At 52.2% G+C, this 18,875-nt stretch overlaps 2 protein-coding genes across 2 annotated transcripts; one reads left to right on the top strand and one right to left on the bottom strand.

Annotated features, from left to right (window-relative positions):
* Positions 1–4,993: 4,993 nt before the first annotated feature.
* On the top strand, positions 4,994–8,903 carry RPS19BP1 (ribosomal protein S19 binding protein 1). Its single transcript, XM_020881862.2, has 4 exons — positions 4,994–5,152; positions 5,303–5,431; positions 7,974–8,071; positions 8,446–8,903. The coding sequence occupies exons 1-4, from the start codon at positions 5,101–5,103 to the stop codon at positions 8,578–8,580; spliced, it is 414 nt and encodes a 137-aa protein (XP_020737521.2). The 5' UTR covers positions 4,994–5,100; the 3' UTR covers positions 8,581–8,903.
* Positions 8,904–11,598: 2,695 nt separating this feature from the next.
* On the bottom strand, positions 11,599–13,713 carry ATF4 (activating transcription factor 4). The gene is made up of 3 exons (XM_020881843.2): positions 13,519–13,713; positions 12,617–12,937; positions 11,599–12,523 (listed from the first exon to the last, which is right to left on the bottom strand). Exons 2-3 carry the CDS (start codon positions 12,840–12,842, stop codon positions 11,688–11,690), a joined length of 1,062 nt encoding a protein of 353 aa, XP_020737502.1. The 5' UTR covers positions 12,843–12,937; positions 13,519–13,713; the 3' UTR covers positions 11,599–11,687.
* Between the last annotated feature and the right edge of the window lie 5,162 nt (positions 13,714–18,875).

Genomic DNA, 18,875 nt, shown 5'->3' with positions numbered 1-18,875 from the left:
CATAGTGCTTAAACTTTGTACCCGATGTGCTATTCCAAGTATTAACACTTTGCACTCAATCCCCACAGCCACCCCAGAAGGCAGGGACCATTATTATAATGAACACACAGATGAGGGAACCAAGGCACAGAGAGGTTATGTGACTGACCCAAGGCCACACAGCTAGTAAATGAAGAAGCCAGAATGCAACCCTACACAGCCTGCCTCCAGAGGCCATGCTCCCTCCAGACCTCAGGACCCTGGAGCCAGGAGCTCTGGGCTTCCCCCCTACCCCCCAGCCCTGGGAGGAGGGCCGGACAATATTCCTCAAAGTCGAACTGACAGAGGAGGAAACTCAAGTGTGCAAGGAAGGCAGCCTACTTCGGGGCACAGGGCCGCGAGCCCAGAGCCTCTGCACCAGCCCCAGCCCTGCCCACCTCCCAACCCCCACCTCGGCCCACAGTGCCCCCCCCCCCCCACGGGGACTGCTGAGGAGTGACTGCCTGGTGACAGCCTGGTCAGGAGGAGATGAGACAGGAGACGCGAGCATCACCTTTCAGAGAAGAAAGCTCCAGAGACCCTGAGAGGGAGGCGATGCGACCAGAGGCTGCAAAGAGCCCATGCCCCGTCCATTTAGAACCAGACAGCGCAGAAATGGATTTTCTCTTGAGCGCTCTTGTGAACACACTTCAAAGCCACTGACGGCAGGAGCAGGAGGTGAGAGGGAAGGAGGCAGAGAGGCCAGGCGGCAGGGGGAAGGGAGAGGGCCGGGCACACGGGGACTAGGAGACACACAATCATCAGTCGGAAAAGGCAATTGGAAATTCCATTTGGGTTTTCAATTTGAAGGTGGAGAGAGGCTGGGAGCTTAGGGTGGGGGTGAGGGGACAGTGCAGTGACTGAGGAAGAAACAGAGAGGACTCAGAGATAGGGAGAAAAGGAGAGGATAGAGACATGGAGAGACAGAGTCAGAGATAAAGGTGAGGAGATTAAGAGACTCACAGAAAGAGGGGGAGGCAAAAGCAAATAGCAAGATCCCAGGTGCCCCCCAACACATAGTTCAGAAAGGCCACACAGGGACTTGCCCGCTGGTTCAGTGGTCAGCCCCTCCTCCCAATGCTGGGGGCCCAGGTTTCACTCCTGGACAGGGAACTGGATCCCACATCCAGTTCCTGGACAGTGGAAACTAGATCTGCTGCAACTGAAGATCCCACATGCCACATCTAAGACTCAGCACAGTCAAATAATTTTTTTTTTTAATAAAAAGAGAGAAAAGAAAAAAATTTCAAAATGGCCACACACACACACACACACACACACACACACACTCATGCACACTCTTGATCAGGACTCAGAGTCGTGGGTCCTAGTCCTCCCTCTGCTCTTGAAATACCCTGTGACTCTGCAGAAGACCCTACCTCCCTCTGAGCCTTGAGGTTCCCTCACCCAGGCCTGGTGAGGTTAAGTTGGCTCCAGAACTGCCAGGAAGGAGACTAGGATGCGGCATGTGTGCAACAGGGGCTGGGGAGGTGGCCACATCACCCGGGTACTTCTTCTGTGCAGCTAAGGGCCTGGGCTGAGCAGGCATAGAGGGGCACCCAGAGAAGGGTCGGGCAGGCTGGTAAAGAATCTGCCTGCAATGCAGGAGACCCCAGTTCGATTCCTGGGTTGGGGAGATTCGCTGGAGAAGAGATAGGCTCTCCATTGCAGTATTCCTGGGCTTCCTTGGTGGCTCAGCTGGTAAAGAACCTGCCTGCAATGCGAGAGACCTGGGTTCAATCCCTGGGTAGGGAAAGAGCCCCTGGAGAAGGGAAAGGCTATCCACTCCAGCATTCTGGCCTGGAGAATTACATGGACTATACAGTCCATAGGGTTGCAGAGTTGGACACGACTGAGTGACTTTCACTTCAATTCAGGCAGGAGCCCAGCACTTCCACCGAGGAACTGTCCTCGGTGAGGACAGAGGAGGAAACAGGCTGAGAGCAGGAAAGTAGCGGGAAGTCAGGCAGCCAGGACAGGAACCCACCTGTGAGACCTCACGGCCCCCCTCCCAACTCCCCAGGGCAGGGAGTGAGCAGGAGGGAGCTGCCCTCTTGGAGCCGGACCAGGACAGGCCTGGCACTTCTAAGGTGCCCAATTGCAGGCACTTTGTTCTTGGTCCGAGTGGGGCAGACCCGGCAGTAATATTCACCAGGAACCCTCGTGGGGTACTTACCCCCTCAGTCCCTAGTCGGGTAATACAAGCTTTATCAGTATTAACTTACTGGCTCCTCCTACTCACTTTATCAGGAAGCTAAGCCCCATTTAACAGATGAGGAAACTGAGGCACTGTCTGTTAAGGGAGTGGGTGAATGCCCTGTTGTCATTTGCACACCTTTCCATAAGAAAGCCTTATCTCCCCGCTGGGCAGTCCCAGCCTGGTGGCTCTGCCTCCGCTTCCCCACTCAGTCTTGGAAGGGCGCGGGGCAGGGCTGACCACAAACAGCCAGCCGACTCCGAGGCATGTCCCCACCCCACGCTCTGACCCTAGCCTGGACCGCGGCAAACCGGATGCAGAGCCGCGCGATGAGAGAAAGTGGTCCTGCGGCGCCACCTAGTGGCCGGAGCGGCCGCTTGTCACTTCCAGAGGCCGGCAAAGACGCTGCAGGAATCCACTCCTTGTTTGGGACATAAGGAGATAAAAAATCCCTCCACTCTGGCAACCATGTGCTGACCATCCATCCCACGTTGGGAGGAGACGGGGGGTACGGTCGAGCTTTGTCCTTTGTCCTCCTGAAAGGCAGACTCACTCATCCCACGATGAGTGGACCTGGACATCTCTGCCTTCCTCTCTCTGATCACGTTTATGGAACCCTTACAAAATGCCAGACTCTGTTCCAGGCGCTTGATGTAATAGTGAATAAAGAAAGATGCCTGCCTTTATAGAGTTTATACTGAGGAATGGGTGGGGAAACATTCAATAAACACTACATGAATGTATCAGTTCAGTTTGGTCGCTCAGTCGTGTCTGACTCTTTGCGACCCCATGGACACCAGGCTTCCCTGTCCATCACCAACCCCCGGAGCTTACTCAAACCCATGTCCATCGCACCCATGATGCCATCCAACCATCTTATCCTCTGTCATCCCCTTCTCCTCCCGCCTTCAATCTTTCCCAGCATCGGGGTCTTTTCCATTGAGTCAGTTCTTCGCGTCAGGTGGCCAACGTATTGGAGTTTCAGCTTCAACATCAGTCCTTCCAATGAATATATAGTAACAGAAATAAGAAAATCTGGCCATTTCAGAAGCAGGAAAAAAGAGCCTGTCTGATGACATCACTGGGATGTGGGACCATCAGGGCAAATCTGTGGCCCTGATGCCAATGAACTCACTCAGCCCTTTGCTCCTCCAGGGCCACACCTGTCCCAAGGGACATGCCCCCACTACAGGCGCCTCCTGCTCTGGACACCCCTCCCACACGGCCAGCTCTTCTGCAGAGGCCTCCTGACACACACCGCATCCTGGGTAGCTGGCGTAGGCCAGCAATGCATAAATGCTCCGGCCCGATGGTCTTTCTTTAGTCCCAGCTCTGACACCACCTGTGTGACCTGGATAGGTTCCTTGGCCCCTCTGGGCCATTTGTAAAATGGGGGAAACAGTGGTTTCTACTTCAGAGCGAGGGGGGTGGTACAAGTTAAGTCAACAAATGTTAAACACTGAAAACAGCACCTCGAAGAAGTGTTTGTTATTATTGTTTGTTTAGGTTTTTCTCTCCCTTCTGGACTAGCTGGTGGAGGTTAGTAAGGTTCATTCACATAGGAGCAACTGAGTCACCTCCACGTCCTACACTCTACAGAGTCTAGTATACAAAAGGCCCTCAGAACATGTTTGTACTGCGAATTCATTCGCCACTCACTTATTGAGTGCCTTCTGAATGCCAGGCTAGGAGCTCAGATGGAGCAGTGAACAAGACAGGGTTACTCCCCACAGCAAGAAGAGTACTAATTTCTAAGCCAGAATTTCTCAAACTATCAATATTTTATCTAAGAAACTCTTTGCTTGGGCGCTCAGTCATGTCCAACTCTTTGCAACCCCATAGCCTGTAGCCTGCCAGGCTCCTCTGCCCATAGGATTCTCCAATGCAAGAATACTGGAGTGGAATACTATTTCCTCCTCCAAGGGATTTTGCAGACTCTGGGATCGAACCCGTGGCTCCTGTGAATCCTGTACTGGCAGACAGATTATTTACCACAGAGCCACCTGCGCAGCCAAAGAACCTCTTCCCTCTTAAAAAACTTCAGGATCCCAAAGAGCTTTTGGGACGACAGAGGATGAGATGGCTGGATGGCATCACCGACTGGATGAACATGAGTTTGAGTAAACTCCGGGAGTTGGTGATGGACAAGGAGGCCTGGCGTGCTGCGATTCATGGGGTCGCAGAGAGTCAGACACGACTGAGCGACTGAACTGAACTGAATGAGAATCGCCACATTAGAAACTAAAACAGATACATTTTTAAATGTCTATTAATTTAAAATTAATAGTAACAAACTCACATGTTAACGTAAGTGACACATTTTAACGAAAATGGTTGTCTTTTCCAAAACCAAACAAAACAGTAAAAATAAAAAAAAACACTGATACTATTTGGAGTTTTTGCAAATATTTTTAATGTCTGATTTAATGCAAGAGAGCTGGATTCTCATGCCGAACTATACGTTGCTCTGGTTGAAGAATATGTAAAAAATACTTCCAAAAATATATTCTCCTTTTTCGTAAAAATTGAGAACACAAACACTGCGCCCCTGCCCCGGCCTTGCCCACTACGCAAAGGCCAGACCCGAGAGGCTTTAGCTGCCTGGCTGGGCTACTGGCGCACGGCTTCCGGAAGAAGGTGCCGCCTGTCTCTCAAAGGGTTGATTGGGTTGCGATTGGACGACAAATGCCTCCTTCGGCGCTTTGGCCCCGCCTCCATACCCCTCCCCCTTCCCTCCGATTACCTCACTCAGGCGTTCTAAGGAAGGCGGGTATTTCCGTCCTCTCACAGTGGAACTTTTGGTTCTAGCTCAGGTTTCCGCGGAAACCACCAAGGGAGCCAACGGCGGAAGTAGTTGAGACGTGTGGGCGGGATTAAGCGCAGCCATGTCGGCCGCCTTGCTGCGGCGAGGCTTGGAGCTATTGGGGGCTCCTGAGGGTGAGGCTCTCCCCGAGGACGTTCGGCCTGGCGGGAAGGTGGCAGGGGCTGGGGGCAGCAGCCCCGAAGGTGCCGAACGATCCAAACCAGTCTTAGCCTCGGTGGGATGGGAACCCTGAGCGCCCTCCGACCCGAATCCGTTCTTTACAGCCCCCGGAGCCGCTCCGGGACCCACCAAACCAAGCCAAGCTCCGACGAAGCGGACCCGGAAGGCGAAGGCGACCCAGGCACAGAAACTGCGGAACTCCGCCAAGGGAAAGGTGCCCAAGTCGGCGCTGGGTGAGCTTGGGAAGGGGCTGAACGCGCTGCTCCCGAGGGCCGGGGGCGGTGCCCTAGAGGAACTGGCGCTGGAGTCAGGGCTTCAAATGCTCCCCAGGCATTTCTAGAATACCTGCGGTGCGACGGGCCCGGAGCGGGGTCCTGGGAACACGGAGATGAACGAATCACATCGTCCCGACCCTCAAGGTCTACAGTCCTAGTGGGGAGAGAGCACTGAGGAGTTTCAAAATCAGCCTGTGGTTGGGTCGCTATGATGAGGTTTGTGCTGTAAAACTGCTGCTGCTGCTAAGTCACTAAAGTCGTGTCCGACTCTGTGCGACCCCATAGACGGCAGCCCACCAGGCCCCGCAGTCCCTGGGATTCTCCAGGCCAGAAACTGGAGTGGGTTGCCATTTCCTTCTCCAATGCATGAGAGTGAAAAGTGAAAGTGAAGTCGCTCAGTCGTGTCCGACTCTTAGCGACCCCATGGACCGCAGCCTACCAGGCTCCTCCGTCCATGGGATTTTCCAGGCAAGAGTACTGGAGTGGGTTGCCATTGCCTTCTCCAGCTGTAAAACTAGGGTACTTTGAAAGGGACTTAGAATAAAGACTTCTCTGAGGAAGCGACATTTAAGCACAGACCTGATGGAAGTATAAGAATGAGCTGGGGTAAGTATACTCTTGGCATATGTGGAATCAGAAGTTTATTATTAATCTTTGAAATGTTGAAAGAAAGAAGCCTGGTCGAGGTGACATATAGTAAACGAGGGTCAGAGACAGCGTTTAATGCAAGTTAACCCTCCGGGTGCTCTTCTAAACCTCTGACAAATGTTTGCTCATTTGTTCTCACAACCCTGTGAGGTCGGCGCAGTCATTACCCCCATTGAACAGATGCAGAAACAGACCCCTGCCCAGATGGTACAGGTGGAAACCAGGCAATGTGTCTCCAGAGCCCTTCTCCCACCTATTCCTTCAAGTAGAAGGAGCTGTGGCCGGAGCAGTGGTGACAGTGCAGAGTCAAGAAGAGAGTCCTGCAGATGGAAGCTGTGTTGATGGTGTCAGTGGTGGATTAGCTGTGAGGATGGAGGAAGAGGGAGTCGGCGAGAACCGAGCATCTTGAGGGATTTGGCGCCACTTAATGAGATGTACAGACTTGAAGAGGGACAGGTGTGGGCAGGATGGTGGGGTGTTTGATGGTTTGACCTGTGGCAGGACTCGGTAAGCTCCTAGTGTGTCTTCAGATCCCCAGTGTTAGTTGCTCAGTTGTGTCTGACTCTTTTGCAACCCCATGGACTGTAGCCCGTCAGGCTCCTGTGTCCTTGAGATTTTCCAATCAAGAATACTGGAGTGGGCTGCCATTTCCTCCTCTAGGGAATCTTCCCAACCCAGGGATCAAGCCCAGGTCTCCCACATTTCAGGCAGATTCTTTACTGTCTTGAGCCACAAGAGAAGCCTCAAATCCCCAGGGCCTGGTGCAATATAAAGGTGTTCAAGTATTTGTTAAAAGAACTATGAATCTCGGGGAGGAAAAACAACAGGAGCAAGTGTGAAAGCTGGGAAGTGAGCCACAGTGATGCCAGGGTGGAGCGGGCAACACCCTCCATCCCCACCCACCCCACCTCCCTGCCATGGCACATGAGTGAGGGGACTCTCAGGGCCAACCTAAAGGACTCCTCTGTGGCTGCCACCTTGGTCTGAGCTACACTGTCTCTTGCCTGGATTATTACAAAAACCTCCTAATTGGTCTCCTCCTTCCGCCTCCCCTCATCTGTTTCTCACCACAGCAGCTGAAGTGATGCCGTAAAATCCTAGGTCAGACCTGAGGTCAGACCTGTCTCTACCTTGCCTCGCACCCTCCAGGGACTCCCATCAGCCTCGGTGAGAGCCTGAGTTCTTGCCATGCCTCCATGCCTGCTGAGGCCCTCCATAATCTGCCCCCTCCAGCTTTGTCCCCTCAGGTTCTCCCCTCCCCATCCTTCAAGCACATTAGTCACACTTCTGCCTCAGAGCCTTTGACTGACTGTTGTCTCTCCAGAATGCTCTTCCACCAGTCTTTGCTCAGAATTTCTTTCAGTGAATTTCAGCTCTTCTCAAAGCTTATTTATTTAGACTTGCCACCTTCCCCCCATCCCCCACATTTCTCATTTCTGTTTACCGTTCTCTTTTTCTCAATAAAACGTTCACCCTCTAAAATACTGTTTGCCTTGTTTACCATCTGTCTTCCTTCAGAATGGAAGTTCCATGAGGGCAGGACTTTTGGTCTGTTCTGTTTCCGGCTCTGTGCTCTTGTACCTGGAACAGTGCCTGACACACAGTAAATGCCCAGGACACATTTGTTGACTAAATCACTTGAGCAGCTGGAACCAAGGGGGACTTTGAGCGGGATCTGTGTGGAGTGTGGTTTTGACAGAAGAGGCCAGACTGTTGCAGTGACATGGGGAATGGACCATGGGGCCTTCGGCAGGGCTGGGGGGCGGGGGTGGAGTGGGGAGACGTGAGAAGGGGACCCAGGTGGCTTCCAGGGAGTGAATCTGGAATGAAACCACCCTCTCTGCCTCCACAGCTGATTTCCGGAAGAGAGAGCGTCGAGGTTACCTTGGAGTAAACCTGAGGTTTATGACCAGTGCAAGAAGCACAGTGGACGAATCCATCACCCGGCAGGTTCGTCAGGGGGGTGGGCTGTGGGAAGTGGGGGTGAAAGCTGAGGCTGTCCCGGGGATCCGTGGGAGTCTCAGCCCTGAGGCTAGGATCGGGGTGGGTCCCCCTCCAGGCTCCTGAGAGCTGCGCTGCTGTGCAGTGAGGGGCCTCCTCAGAGGGCGGACAGCGTGAGCGGGGAGGAGGGAGCCCGGCCTCACTCCCCTGCGGCCCCTCTGGGCCTCGGTTGGCTCTTCTGTCAACGGAAACGACGTGCCCTCCCCCTCCCGGGACGCGGAGAGGGCCGGGGGAGAGGGCAGCCCTTGGGTGGCTGCGCCAGGCTGTGGGGCTCCAGGTGGCTGAGTCACCACCCAGGGCTCCTGACCCCCACATGCCCCCAGATTGTGCGCCAGAACCGAGGCCGCAAGGCCTGTGACCGGCCTGTGACCAAGACCAAGAAGAAGAAGAAGGCCGAGGGCACCGTGTTCACCGAGGAAGACTTCCAGAAGTTCCAGCAGGAATACTTCGGCAGCTAGGCTCCCAGGCGGGCACAGCCTCCTCTGACCTCTCAGCCCAGCGTGGGGAACTCCTGGGGGAGCTGGCGAGCTGGAAGCCCACAGGAGGGCCTTCAGCTCAGACTGAGCTGACATTTCCAGGCTCAGGAGGTGCCACCTGCCTGCCAGAAAGAAACGCTTCCCGCTGTTCTGTTTGCTTTGCCCCAGGGAGGGCCTCTGGGCTGTTTGCCGTGCAGAGGCCGGTCACTGGGCCCTCGGGGACCACACCTCCCGCCAGGAGGAGGGCCATTGGGTGGGCTTCCGGGTTCTAATAAATGTGGCCCCCGGGCTGTGTACTGCTCAAACAGGGTGTCTCCCATCGTCTCCCCTGGTACCAAGGAGCGTCCACCCCACTCCCCCTCCAGCTGCTTCTTAGGCTCCAGGTGAGAAGTCCTTGGGCTCAGCCCCAGTGCAGGCGCCAGCCTCCACTGGCCTCCTCCCCCTGGAGGGCAGCCACAGCTGAGAAGGCAGCTCTTGAGGCAAAAATAGCACCCACAGCTGCTGTGGGCTCATTCCAGGGAAGCCAACACCAGGGTCTGAGGGAGAGATCACTGCTGCCTCAGGCCAGTGCCCAGGGCGCGGGCACACGTGGTGGGGGGACACATCAAAGGCCACTTTTTTCCCCTTACCCCCTGTCACATGAGGTGGGAGCTAGCAAGGTGAGGGGGAAGGTGGAGGCTGGGCCATGTCTGGGGGGCGCCGGCACTGCTGAGCAGAATGCCTGAGTGGGTGAGCAGTGCTACCCCGCTTGGTCTTCAGTGTGGTATTGACAAGTCCTGGAAGCCCCAGGAATTCTTCTGGGCACAGGTTGGGGGCCTTCAGGCTGCTAGTCTGGCTCTTGTAGGGCCCCCACTCACCCATGCCTAAAAAGCTCCGTGGGACATGCACTGTCTGGCAAGAACTTCCAAAGGGCCCCGTGGCTGGGAAGCGAGTTGGCCCATCCCACCGTAAGTTCTTTAGTGCAGGAGAGGGTTTTGCCCCTTACACACCCATCCTGGGATGGGGAACACTTTCCCTGGTTATTATCCAGCTTTCCATCCTCAGTGGGGACACAGAGGGACCACAGACCTGCCTGAGTCCAATTTGGAATCCTTCCTGTCTGCAGGTGGCCGCCATCTGAGTAGAAAGCTGGCCGGCCTTCCAGGAAGTCAAGGTGGGAGGACAGGAGCTGAGACTTCAAAGCGGTATTGTGCCAGTGTCCCCAGATGGGCCTGTCCAAGAAGGGTGAGGCGGGTGTGCCCTGAGCTCTCCACCCTCCACCCCTGCAGGGAGAGGCCGTTGGGTGTCCTTTCTCTTTTAAGTAGCTTGGCAAGCAGGCTCAGCTGCTCACTGCCTCTTGTTCCCTGAAGAACAGGCTGATCAGGCCCCCTTTCCTAACAAGGATGCAACTGACAGATCTGATGGGAAAGGAAGGCTCAGGAGCCAAGAGGACACTAGGTTGCCATATTGAGGCCAAAGCTAGAAAAGACCAGTTCTGAGTGGCTGTGAAGTACCTGGAAACATGACTCTGATGGTTTGGAGCAGCTGGCACATTTGCCTGGAGACCCTACAATAACCAGCAGAGCCCCAGCCAAGGCTTCCTGTGGCTTCCACATGGGGTGGGCTGCTCCAGCCATCCACTGCCCTGGGTCTCCATGAGTGGAGGGGCTGGCTGAGGCCCTAGCAAGACAGCCACATGGGCACGTGGGTGGGAGGCGTAACAAGTTTATGCAGGAGTTGGGTGGGCCATATTCAGTGACTTCCTCTAGCAGAGCTGGGGTGGGGCAGTCCTCTTGCGATAAGTTTTTTATTTCTTGGGGTTTCATCCCCACCTCCAAGGCTTGGCCTGAGCTGCTTTCTCAAGTGCTCTGCCCGTTGTGTCCACAACTTTTCCTGTCCTCAGGTAAAGACCTCGAAAATCACCAAGGCCACCCTTGGCTCCCTGGAAAAAATTCCCACCTAGGTCAGCACCAAGCAGCCCAGCCCTGGGTTCAAACGGCTGGCCCTACCACTCCTGAGTACCCCCTGCTGTAGGACACGGGTCACGATGGGCACTGCGTCTAGAACAGTGCCTGGTGCCACATTCACATAACCCTTGTGACCCATTCCTCTACATTGTTCTTCACCATGGAACACTCATCTCCCCTCCACAGGCCCCAAAGGACTAAAGAAACCTACCCAGGCTGGGATTGTCTCAATCCCACCAAAGAAAGTGTCTGCCATATCCTACTTTAAGATGTCACCGGTGGGAGGGGGGTTCATGATGGGGAACACAAGTAAATCCATGACTGATTCTTGTCAGTGTGTGGCAGAAACCACTACAATATTGTAATTAGTATGTTACCGGCCAGGGTTTTAAGAGCAGTGTGGCGCCAGTGCCCTTCCACCCTGACTCTTCCCCAACCCCCCACCCATGGATAGCAGGCCTTCTAGCTAGCGGGCCTAGGTGCCAGAAGGGAGCCTGAGAACCAGCCAGCCTGCTGACCTCACTCATCTGTTTCAGCACTTTAGAGCTAGCTCTCTCTCAACAGACCCTTATGGAAAGAGGCCTGTTAAAACATTAGAAGCCTCTGTATTTAATATTGGCACAAAGACAACAGGAGTGGAGTCCAGGCTTTTCCTCCCACCCTGTTTCTTGGGCTAATTCCGCAGCCTCACACCCAAGGGTGGCAGTAGCATCAAGTCTAACAGTTCTTGGTTTTCAGCGGAAAACCCAAAGACCTACTACTGGAGGAATGTAAACCAACTCAAGTGTCTCAGGTCCAACCACATCAGTCATCCTGGGGCTTCCCTGGTGTTCCAGAGGTTACAACTCCTGCTCCCAATGCAGAGGGTCCAGGCTCCATCCCTACTCAGGGATAAGACCCAGCACAGCAGTTATTAAAAAATCTTCACCTATGGCCCAACAGTGTCAGGAAAAAAATAATCTCACTGTGCATTTAAGTACTAACCACCAATCCCACAGCAATTGAGACTTTGGGGGGACTCATTAGGACACTTACCAGAGGCAACACACCAGACTGTGTAGTAGTACTTTCACTACAAAATAATTTATTAAAACACAGCTTCAGCCTCCTATATACAAGCGCACATACTCCTGACTACCCTAACTAGGGGACCCTTTTCTTCTCCCTTGCCTTGCGAACCTCTTCTATCAGATCTTTAAGATACTGGATCTCCTTGGCCAAGGAATCTGCCTTCTCTTTCAGAGCCTCATTCTTCTTTTCTAGCTCTTTACATTCACCAGTGAGAGCCTCCTGTTCTGCCCTCTTCTTCTGGCGGTACCTAGTGGCTGCTGTCTTGTTCTGCTCCATTTTCTTCAGCTTCTTGTCTAGCTTCTCACCCTTTATTTTTGCTGCTACCATCTTCTCTCCAGGAGGGTCGTAGGGTTTGTGGCGGGAAGAGCCACCGAGGGCACCTGGAGATAGCAGGCTCTTATTTGGAGAGCCCCTGGAGGTGGAGGGGCTATGCTGGGGAGAGCCCAGCGAGGAGTCGGGGCTCATACAGATGCCACTATCATTATCTGAGGGGGCATCCTCCTCCTTTATGCTCTGAGGGATCACAGTACTGCAAGTGGTGGAGTCTGGCTTGCTATCTCCTTCAGAGATAACCACTTCACTGCACAGCTCTAAACTAAAGGAATGATCTGGAGTGGAAGAAAGGGCCCCTGGGGAAGGGGGAAGAGGTTGCAAGAAAGTGAAGGGGGCACCCTGGTCAATTGTTGGTAAACTTTCTGGAAGATGGCCAATTGGGTTCACTATCTGGGGGGGCTCCTTGTTAGTCTCCTGGAGTAGGGGATCAAAGAGATCACACGTGTCATCCAACGTGGCCAAGAGCTCATCTGGCATGGTTTCCAGGTCATCCATACTCAACAGGGTATCATTAAAATCAAACTCCTTCAAATCCATTTTCTCCACCATCCAATCTGTCCCGGAGAAAGCATCCTCTAGAAAACATAAAAAGTTAGAAGAAACGTGAATCAAATGTAGGAGCCCCTATCACCAGATCCCACAAGGAAATAAAAAAAAATCCCTCTTACCCTTGCTGTTGTCTGAGAAACTGACCAACCCATCCACAGCCAGCCATTCGGAGGAGCCTGCCTTAGCCTTGTCGCAGGAGAACCCATGAGGTTTGAAGTGCTTGGCCACCTCCAGGTAGTCATCTAGGAGACCTAAGCTCTCTTCAGCCCCCAAACCCGACGGGTCGAAGGGGGACACGAAGTCCCTCACGAACACCTCGCTGCTCAGGAAGCTCATCTCGGCCATGTTGCGAGCTTTTGGTGCTTAATTCGAGGAATGTGCTTAATTCGAAGGTGTCTTTGTCGATTACAGCAAGGCTGCTGCTGAATGCCGTGAAAAGCCTGGATAGCAATTAGAAACCGAGTCCCATTAGAAATCAGCTGGTCCGAGAACTTCATCTTCTCACCCATTAGGCAGGATGGCGAAATCAGAACTCCACTTCGTGTTGAAAATAGGGACCACGTGGCCCCAAGGCCATGGTGTCACCCTTACATTAGGCCGCACAAGATGGACGCCCGGCCCTTCTCTACCGGCCACAAGAGGAAGTCGCCCCACCCTCGCGTCCAAATCCGGCCCGAGCCGCCCGGCCCCGCCCACGCCCCTCCGACTCAAGCCGCGGCCGCCGCCCTGCCCCGCCGCCATCTTTGCTGCCACGTTTCGCGGGACGGCAGGTGGGACTCCGGTGGCTTCCGGGGAGCCCGGGGCCGACCAGGGCTTCGCTTCGAGGCAAAACGCCGCTGTCTCCCGACACAAGGGCGCCGGCGTTTCGGGGACACCCAAGCAGGAGTCACGCGTCCTTAGGCGCTCGTAAAACCGCTTCCCCCTCCGCGACGCCGCCAGGCCGTCGGCCGCGCCCAAACAGGCGAAAAACCCCTCACCGACCCGGGGGCGCTCAGCCGAGCGGCTCCTCCCTGGTACTTACGCCATGGCTTAAGCCGCTGGGGGGTTGCCGCTGCAGAGCCTGGTGCTGCTGCCGCCGCTGCAAAGGCCGATGCTGCCGCAGGCACTGCTGCCTCTAATGCGCCATGGTGGCCGCGGACCCTGGGGGGAGCGGGAGGAAAGACGGTGCGCACTTGCCCGAAGGAACTACATCTATAGGCGGGAGGAAGAAAAAATGGCGGCAGCAGCCGAGCGCGGATCCTTTATAGACTCTGCCTCTGTGAGGACGCATCACAGGCCACATCCTTCCGCCGCCGTCACGTGACTCGCGCCTCCCGCCCACGTATTATCATCTATCCGACGCCCCAACCGTTTCCAAATCTACAACTTTTATGTCTAGGGAATACAGGTGAAAGAGGAATGAGTTGTTTTTTTATTTACAGCTTCAGGAAAAAAGTGCACTTCTTTACAAGGCTTTTAAGATCAAAGAGGAACTCCAGGCCGCCACCAGAGAGCGCGGAGGGATCCATACACTCACTTCCGGTTTTGGTCCGAGGGGCGGAGAAAGAAGTCTTTCACCCCAAGAAAGGTTTTTATTGTGAAGTGGACGGTCTCCTGGTTCTCGCGCGAGATAGTCGAGGAGAGAGCGCGTCGAGATGATTGGTCAGGCACGGTGAGTCATATATATCTCCAATTTCTATTGGCTCAAGCTCCTGATCTGCGCGGGAAGGGGCGGAGCGGCTGGTGAGGTTCCCGCCGTCTGGCTCTGTCGCCCAGTCGCTTTTTTCTGTGGTAATGTAAGGCTTTGAATTGTTTTTATCAAGCCGGTCCGCACGGAGCCGGTAATGATTGCCTGGGGCAGCCCTCGCCTAGTGCGTACCAAATAATGGCGCTATGTCCCTGCCTTGCAGTCTTTCCTGCCGCTCTCAGTGAAGCCCCTAACTAGCGACCAGTTTCAGGCCCGAAGACAAAACTAGGCAGAAGGAAGTGTCACTTCGTGTGTGCGTTTTCACAGAGTGTCGTTTTCATGCAGACACTTGCAAAATACTGAGGACTGCAAGCCCTTCAATAATTGAAAAGGTTGGCTGATGACGTCAGTCGAATCGCCTCATCTGTACCCACCTACCATTAAAGGCCAGCGCCGCGTCCCTACTCTTGACTATAAAAGTCTAGGAGATGCATAATCCTACAGCCCAATGTATTTTTACATAATCCATTTTGCTAAAATATAAATCTACTATTCTGTTACAGGGGGGATTTCTTTCGGTTTATGTAGGTTCAGTTCCGCTAAGAACAAGGAGAGATTTTAAGCTGCTGTCTCGGGTAGTTTCATTTATCTCCCTCCGCTGTAACTACTAGGCACAATCGCTTCCCAGCAAGTCCTCCTAATGCCCAATTGCAGTAGTTTGTGTTTGGAAGACGCCGTCCACGTCGGGATCTGCAACTTGCAGTCTCTACTAGGGAACTGTTAAGTGGTGAGAAAGCCCTCCACCACCTCTCAACCCCCTTGTCTGGCCCTGTAGAGGTGGAACCCTTGAGTTTTTGCTTCCATCCACTTAAGTGGGCTCTACATATATTACTCTTTTGAGGACTGTGATATGAAAAATTGGGGGAGCACTGTCCTCTGTGACTACTGACCATTCATTGACTTGATTCAGTCTAGCCTAACAATTTCTTTTCAGTGATAAACTGAGGACTAAAGGGATGAAGTGTTCTTGCCCCGTGGAGGCAGTATGAGGTAGTTGAGAGATTTTTAGGGGCAAATATCCCCAAATATGGCTAGTCTGTTTATTAGTGGAGACGTTTTGGTTGAGTGAGTTACCCTTGCTGAATCTCAGCTTCCTGGTCTGTAAGATGAGGCTCATGATGAGTATGCTTAGAATGAAGTCAGAGAATACATGTAAGCACTGAGCCAAAGCTCCTGGTATCTGATAAGTGCTGGATAAATAGTTCCTATTACTACTATGATTAGAACTGAGGTCTTCTGAACCTCCCAGGTCCCCTGTCCCCATCTCCATTACATCATCCTGCTTCCTCAGTTCAGTTCAGTCGCTCAGTCATGTACGACTCTTTGCCACCCCATGAATCGCAGCACGCCAGGCCTCCCTGTCCATCACTAACTCCCGTTGTTTACTCACTCATGTCCATAGAGTTGGTGATGCCATCTAGCCATCTCCATCTCCTGCTTCCTCAGAGGACTATTATTCACAGAGATGAAATCAACAACTATGAACAACTGATATAGGCAAAGCATACTAGATGCGGTTTTTCTTTCCCCTTGGGGAATCACAAGTATCTGGACATACATAAGGCATCTAGTCTTTCTGAGCAAAGACAGAACCCCTGAGCCACTGAAGTCTTCCAAAGGTGTAACCAAGGACCCTGGGGGAAATGTCCTCCATTTTTTTGTATGGAGGGAACTGTCAGTGCCTCTTGACAAATTACCTTATTGACGGCTGAGACTTAAAGTGATCCTGCTCCAGGGTGACACTGCAGGGGTGGGAGAATGACTCCAGTGTCAGGTCGTCCCATCCTCTCCTTTATGGTAACCCAGTTCAAAGTTTCTCCTACCTGCAAATGGAAAACCAGTCCCACTCCTTTAGGAAAATGTTTCATACCACACACACAAGCCAAAGCTGTTGGAAACTTTTTATTTTCGTTTTCCCATGCTGTAGACAGACAGCACGTTCCCCAGCTTTATTTCCTCCCTCAAGGAGAAAAAGGATGATAGTTGTCTGGGTCTCAAGGCAAAACTGCTTCTCTCGGGACCTAGCCGAGACAGGACACAAAAGACTGGTGATGGGTTCCAAACCTATCTGCCAGACATATTAACCTCTTATTGAAGGGCAGGCAGATGACTGGAAGGCAGGTTGTGAACTTGGCCTCAGGGGTGAATAGAGAGCATGAGGTGACTGTAATGAAAAGGTAAACAACACACTGTATACAGTTAACCCCAGAACACACACCTCTGGTATTTTGGCCTCTTCGAATCAGCTAAGTGTATCTACAAGGGCTGCAGCCTCACAACTCTAGTCCTACGTCCTCTTACCAGTCTCTTTGGCTTTAAGCTTTGGCTCAAAGGTCAGGATTCTAATGCGTCCTGTGAGAGCAGTTCTCGGCCAGGGTCATAGTCTCAAAGATTGCCACAGCAGAGCCTCCGGACACGTGGCAGGGATCCCTGCTCACACAACCCCACCCCTGACCCTCTCCAGGGCCTCTTGATCCCAAAGCTGATTCCTCACCAAAACCACTTGCGTTCTCAACTTGAGTGAAGTACCAGGGAGCAAAACCAGCCAATCAAGAATATGAACAGGAGGACCACAGGGGCTGAGCCCAGGAGGAAAGATTATAGGTCTCACAACAATTTTTCCAAACATGAGCTTCAGTTATTTTTTTATTTGGGAAAACAAAAGGTCACAACCAAGAGTATAAAGTACTTTGTATTGAACTCATGTTTTAGGAAGGGGCAACAGGGAAAACCAAAATACACTTTGGAATTGATTGGGTTTTTGAGATGATGAGTCTTTTTTCAAGCATTAGGCTAACTGTGGTTTGCTAACCTAGATGGTGCAAAAAATTTCCAAATGGGGTAGAAGCAGATGCTGTTACTTCAGGCAAAGGTGAGAGTTACATGGTAGAAAGGTGGGAAAAGGCCCTATGTCTTTCCCCAAAGATGAAAAAAAAAAAAGTGTGTGTAGGGGGGTCCCCTCCTTCATCCCAGAATCTCAAAGCACTGAACTGTCATCCACATGTGATGATGGGACTTGCCCCATCTCAGTCAGCAAATTCACCAGGACTAGAGTCAAGAATTCCCACTGCTTCCAGTTCTGAGGACTGCTAAGAGATTCTTGCTTGTGAAATGGCAGAGTTAGGCGTTTTGGTTTTGTGAAAACAGGTAAGAGACAGCTGCCTGCAGAAAGATGCTCAGAGATAAACTCAAATCACAATTACACTTGGCTTAGATGATTTGGGATTTGGTCTTTTAAAGTCTTTTGTTTAAAAAAAAAAATAAAATAAAATCTTTTGTTTTTTGAGTCTCCATCCAATGTCTTATATAGAATTTGGTCAGAGACACCTGCTTGGGAAAATTCCAGGTTTTCTAATATCCACATGGGAAAACCAGATCCCTTCTCTGAATGAAGAAAAACAAGAAGGAATGCTTTTCAAACACTCGTAGCCCTACCTTTTCTTTTCTTCTAATGACAGCAGATGGGTGCATCAGTGCTTGGCTCCACCCCACACGCTCTACACCAGTCACCCAGGATGGTACTCAGGCATACAGAGCATTTTAAACTCCCAGTTTGACTCTGATGAACAGCCAAGATGGAGAACCTCTCAGGGTTCTGGGCTGTCAGTTTTTCATTCTCTCTCAACGTCTTGATACAGAGGAAACAACTGAACCATTTTAGGGAGCCTTTGCATGTATGTAAGAGAAGAGACAGGAAGAGTCTCTAAATATAGCCAATGTTAATCCTACTGCTCAACCTACTAAACCATGACAAAAAAGGGACAGGAGTCTCTACCTTAAATTCAAAGGGAAGCTAAGGTTTCAATGCTATTTAAAGGGTCATTTTATGTCGCTGTCATTGGAAAGGAATGAGACAGCTGCAGAGAGCTTCACCAGAATCTCATTGATGGAGAGGTAGTAATAAAAAGATTTGATGGGAGAACAAAATACTGGATGGGCAGATCAGAAATAGAATTATCATCAGCCTCCTGCCACAAACAGGGAAAAAAAAAAAAAACTAAACAAGATGCACTGACACTGTATATTAAATATTCCTCCCCACTCAAGATACTTTTTACATTGCAATAAATAGTGCAATTTTAGCAGCAGGAAACAAGAAGGAATGTGGGAAGTACCCACCTCCCTCTCGTGTTCTAGCCATGTGCTTTCTTCCTGGGTAGCACTGATCTCCCCAGGTGCTGGGTGAGAGACAGGATGGAGGAAAGAGGTCTGTGCAAGTCTGCCTGCCCTCTGGCCTCTGGCGATGCCTGCAGAGTTAGGCAGACACTCCCTCATGTTCCTATGGCACACACTAGGGATTGAAGGGCTGGCTGTTGGACCTGTTCTTGCTCTAAGGCAATATCCAAGAAAGGCAGGCCTGAAGGGAATGTGGTCATTAATGTTCAGCTGCCTGTCAACCTCAAGCACTAAGACTGTGTTCTTAAAGGCCTTGTCCTCATTAGCAATACAGCAGGGAGGGGCCAACAGCAGCATCTGACATCTTCACGCAGCGGTGCTGGGTGTGACCAGCCCCAGGTGAGGCACAGACATCATGCACACAGACCCCACTACCACCTCCAGGTTCCCGCACTCTGCACTCTCACTGATGGCCACTAAGAAACACAATTTCCGAATAACTCTGTATCCAGTTTATCGTGAGCCCTCATTTCCAT

This window comes from Odocoileus virginianus, chromosome 23, assembly GCF_023699985.2.
Source record: "Odocoileus virginianus isolate 20LAN1187 ecotype Illinois chromosome 23, Ovbor_1.2, whole genome shotgun sequence".
Lineage (NCBI taxonomy): Eukaryota > Metazoa > Chordata > Mammalia > Artiodactyla > Cervidae > Odocoileus > Odocoileus virginianus.
The sequence above is the reverse complement of the archived record's forward strand: the minus strand, read 5'-3'. Positions and strand labels throughout refer to the sequence as shown.